General features: G+C 52.8%; 2 protein-coding genes across 2 annotated transcripts; one reads left to right on the top strand and one right to left on the bottom strand.

Moving 5' to 3' along the window:
* Positions 1 to 676: 676 nt before the first annotated feature.
* On the top strand, positions 677 to 2156 carry VDBG_03169 (predicted protein; the record flags this gene model as incomplete). The annotated part of the gene is made up of 2 exons (XM_003006984.1): positions 677 to 985; positions 1035 to 2156. The coding sequence occupies 2 exons, from the start codon at positions 677 to 679 to the stop codon at positions 2154 to 2156; spliced, it is 1431 nt and encodes a 476-aa protein (XP_003007030.1).
* A 1002-nt stretch (positions 2157 to 3158) lies between these two features.
* On the bottom strand, positions 3159 to 3625 carry VDBG_03168 (predicted protein; the record flags this gene model as incomplete). Its single annotated transcript, XM_003006983.1, has 3 exons — positions 3159 to 3244; positions 3352 to 3410; positions 3546 to 3625. The coding sequence occupies 3 exons, from the start codon at positions 3623 to 3625 to the stop codon at positions 3159 to 3161; spliced, it is 225 nt and encodes a 74-aa protein (XP_003007029.1).
* Between the last annotated feature and the right edge of the window lie 1051 nt (positions 3626 to 4676).

The raw sequence follows: 4676 nt of genomic DNA, 5'->3' as shown, positions 1-4676 counted from the left end.
CGACAGCCCGAACCCAGTACAAAACTGGTTCTTGAAGAACACAATTGATGCGGCAACGAACATCTTCGCCACTGTGGCCCCGTTCTCATCGGACCACCCCAGCAGCGGCATGCTCAACGGTATCTTGGGCGATGCTCGAAACAATGTACTTTCCATGTTGGACATGACTCTTAACACGGCTTCAGTGTCAGAAGGTTGGATGAAGCAGATCCCGGCCGTTCCTGAGTCGGACGAGGAGATCTCCAAGGTTGCTTATCTTCAAGCGCAAGCACTCCTGACATGCAAGCAAGCAATGGAAAAGGCTAGGCTTGCCAACAATGCTTTCGTCGACTTTAATCATCTGGCTCAGCAGGAGCAGGAACGTCTTCAGCGTGAGATCAATTTCCTTAGGGACAGGATCCAAAGCACCCATGCCCAGGGTGAAGCTGAGATCAGGGAGATACTGAGCCCCCGCGTCACAGACTTCTTTGACTTCGGAATTGGTCGTGTGTCGGCCATGCAGAAAGCCAACGAGATGCAGAGCCGACTCAGCCACGAGATTGATGAAATTCAACGCAAAATCTCGCAGTGTTCGCAGGACCTCCAAAGCGGCCACTCCTTCATGGGACACACCCAGACTTGGGTTGAGCTCTGTGAGCGTACAAGCGGCAACCTTGGCTCGATTTACGGAACTCTGATGTCTGTGAAGTACGGTATCAAGATTGATGCCGCGGCATACAAGGAGCTGGCGGATACGCAGTGGGGTCAGATCCGCAAGGAAGCGGATGAGGTCAAGGCAATGCTTCAGGGAGGCCAGAACACGGCGGTGGCTATGGACATCGATGGCCTTGGTGTTGCTGCAGACGTTGCTGCGGATTCAGCTTTGGTGCAGATTGCGTCCCCCACTCCCGTTCTGCTTTCACAGCTTGAGGCCCAGACTAACAACTCGACAATCGTCTGGGAGAACATCGGCAAGCTGCAAAGGCTTACTTACACTGAAGATATCGTTGGCTACTTCGACGCTGCTTCTAACCGAAAGGTTACACTCAACGAAGTCATTCAGAGCATCAGGAATGCCTACACCCAGACGGCCGCGCTCCATTACGGGACCGTTGAGCAGATCAACACGCTGGCTCTTCTGCAGAGCACCCCGCGCAAATAACCTAGCCAGTGGCAAGATCTCTCCGCATGTCTTCCTCAAGGGTACCTTCAGCTCAGTCTCCATGGCACGCAAGCAATCTGCTCGTGTCAAGTCGCAGCTTTCCAACTCATCTGCTGAACTCAGCGGTAAACTCAAGCTTGTGAAGGCGTCCATCGGAGAACTGAAGAAGGCCATCTCAAGCGCCAACATCGATCTCGCTCGCCGCGACAAGGCCTATCGCGACAAGGTCACCGGCATCATTGTTGAAGGATGCTTGACCGGCTTCGCTACTGGCGGATTGGTCGCTGCTGCTGCGTTTGCTGCTTATTCAGGGGTTGCTATCGCTTCCATTCCTGCCCTTCTCGCAGCCGGCGGGGTTGTCTTTGGCAAGGATGGCGACAAGAAGGGAGACAAGGAAGAAGACAAGCCGGAAGGTAATGCTTCCAATGGAACCAAGGCTGCCAACGGCACCAACGGCACCAACGGCCATGCGAAGCCCAAGGTCGACTCGGAGGAGGAGGAGGTTCCTGAGGAGGCTGGAGACAAGAGTGAGGATACTGCTGCGCCCGCCAAGAAGACTGAAAAGGAAATCCCCATTCAGAAACGCGTGGAAGCCGCCCAAGACACCTGGACGGCACTTAGCGGAGTTCTCCGCACGGTGAAGGATGCCGCCAGCGGAACGGAGCTCGGCAAGGCGCTATTCAACAAGATGAGTCTCCAGGAACTCGGCATGCTTGTGCAGTTGGTCAAGACAGCTATCGTCGTCATGGAGCGCTCTGTGGCGGCGGTGGAACACCTCTCGCAGCCACTGGAGGACCTGCTCTCCAGCGTGGCTCAAATGGCTGACATTCTGTCCGACATGGATACTCGTTGCAGCCAATACCAGGTGAAGAATGCTGGTGCATCACTCCAATTTGGCAAGGAAGAGGCCGAGACGATTAAGGCCCGCTGGGCTGAGGTTGGTGACGCCGCTGAGGCTTGGTTGGATGTCTTCAACGCGCAGCGCATCTCTCCTATTACCTACACTGTTGTTTGAGTACATGAGGCTTCACAAGGAGGAGGCAAGGAGGAACTTTATTTTGAGATCATACTGTACGATTCAATGATCTAACCAAGCATAGTGTTGGACCAGTATGCGATTTTCCTTAAGGGTACTCCGATGGGTTACATAGCACCATGAAATAGGCCTATCATTTCTCAATCAACAAGATAACCTCTCGAATACTCGATGCCGACTGTTTCAACAGCGTAGTCTCCTTTTCATCAAGGAGCAGAGGCACTTCCTGAAACGCTCCGCCCCTGTTGATCTTACACGGCATGCTGAGGGCTACGTCCTCAACCTCAGCGTAATTTCCGACCTGAGAGACGGTCATTATAGCATCGGAGTCCTTGACAATTGGCTCCACAAGGCTGACAATGACACTTGCGATGCCGTAGTTCGTTTTTCCCTTCTTTTCGATGATAGCGTAGGCTGCACCCCTCGTACGGGCCGCGCATGCCGCCATAGCCTCCTCGTCGTGGGGCCTCCCAGCTTGCCGGCAATACTCAGACAGCCGCATTCCGGAAATGTTTGCCAAGGACCAGACAGGGAGCTGAGAGTCGCCATGTTCACCAATGATGAATGCATGAACGCTACGTGGGCTGATGCCGAAGTGGTGGCCCAGCTCGCGGCGAAAACGGGTTGTGTCGAGTGAAGTACCGGTCCCGATGACACGGTGAGCAGGAAAGCCGGAGAGCTTGGTAGCAGCGTGCGTAAGAACGTCGGCGGGGTTGGTGGCGATGATGAGTATTGTATCCGGAGCAGCTGTGGCGATGCGGGGGACGATGTTAGCGAAGAGGGCGTAGTTTGTTTGTACGAGCTCGAGACAGCGTTTGGCCGGGCTTCTGGTTGACACCTGCGGTAATGACCACGAGGGTCGCGCCCGCGCAATCAGAATAATCGCCAGCGCGGACCTTTGAGTGTGTGAAATGGGCGGCATGACCAATGTCTGTAGCCTCCCCATCAGCACGGTGCCTGTCAATGTCGATGAGGACAATGTCAGCCGGTTAGACCGCTGAGCAGGATAGCATAGGCTGTCGTTGCCCCGACAGAACCCGGCGCTTTCGGAAACGGTTCTGGATGGACTGCATGATATTGAGTCAGCTGCTGGTATTTTTTCAGAAGTCTAAGACCAATTCACCCTCGAGGTTACGGTCGTGGGTTCGTTCTCTGGAGACATCGCAGCTTGTACGTCGTAGCCGTAGCGAGTAAGACTCCTCAGCGTGGTCGATTTGGTATGCGTAGTGCGAGCTAGTAGTTTTATGTGTTAGCTCGTAGTACTAGGGCATCAGATCGTCGAAAGCAACGCGTCGTATATATATGACTCGATATGTCGAGATTGTCGCCGACTTGGTCAAGCTGTACGGTGGCCTGTTTCTGACTAACCCGGTTTGCCAAGGTTTGTGGCTCACAATCTCCAATTGGGCGCTTCGGCGGTTTTCTGATTTTCCTTGCTGCCCGCTCATCTCAGATGTTTCTACTGTCGGGACCATCTCGACGACAAAAAAAATTCATGAACACGGGGTTTTCTACAGAGGAGATAGCAAACGCTGCGGAATCGAGCACGGAGATGTGCTAGAGGAGCTCAAATAATTTTTCATATGTATCTGTTAGCTCATCGACGTTGAAAACCTCATTCCAAGTCTCGCAGCCTAGGGAGCGGTTACCTGATTTCTTGAAGGCCATGTTCCATAGAACAGGCGTCTCGATACATTCCCTGCACGCTTCCATTATCTTAGTATCGTTTTGGATGGTTCCGTGTCAATCGGGCAGGTCGACATGCGATAGTATCATTTGTTTCGACACCCACCCATTGAACATTATGTAAATGTGTCGCTGGTCTGGTATACCCGAAATGCAGCTATTTAATAACTTAATGCCGCTGAAATGTCCTCAACACGTAGAGTAGCTATCGATATCCGAAGCGAAGGACCTAGCTGTTAAGTGGCCTCATACCCTTGCACTCTTCACAGATCCAGGACAAAGGCTGTGCTGCAAACGCATCTGAGGCACCGTGAGCTTAAGCCAGAGTTGGACGTGCTGGAATGAGGCCAAACCTCGTAATCTAACAATGGAAGAGATACAAGGTTGACGCTTTGATCACATGTGGCAAGCAGAAGCAATTGAGCCAACGTTCGGTGGAGTGTAGGCCCTGTGATAACAGCCTTTGGCCTCAGGTGATTGTCGTATTGACAGGACTACACATGGTATTGCGGCAAGGCTCACTGAAAGTCGCATACAGCCCTGTCTTCATTTTCTGGGTGTCTACCAACACGGCTCGCGTGACAGTGTGCCAAGATTCAAATGAGGCCCCAGCCCTCTTGGCCTCGATAAGCCCCGACATCTCGACACAGCCTCCATGACCCATGGCCAGTCAAGTGTTCACTGTGCCACTGCAATGCATTTAGGCACACTTCTAGCCTCGTATCAACTATGTGTCAAAAACCACGAGTACAAACATATGAATGGGCGAGTGTCCGTTCATCTATTCTTCTCACGAACCAACAGCACATCAAC

This window comes from Verticillium alfalfae, genomic scaffold, assembly GCF_000150825.1.
Source record: "Verticillium alfalfae VaMs.102 supercont1.3 genomic scaffold, whole genome shotgun sequence".
NCBI lineage: Eukaryota > Fungi > Ascomycota > Sordariomycetes > Glomerellales > Plectosphaerellaceae > Verticillium > Verticillium alfalfae.
Note: the sequence above shows the minus strand (reverse complement) of the source record. Positions and strands in the feature narration are given on the sequence as shown.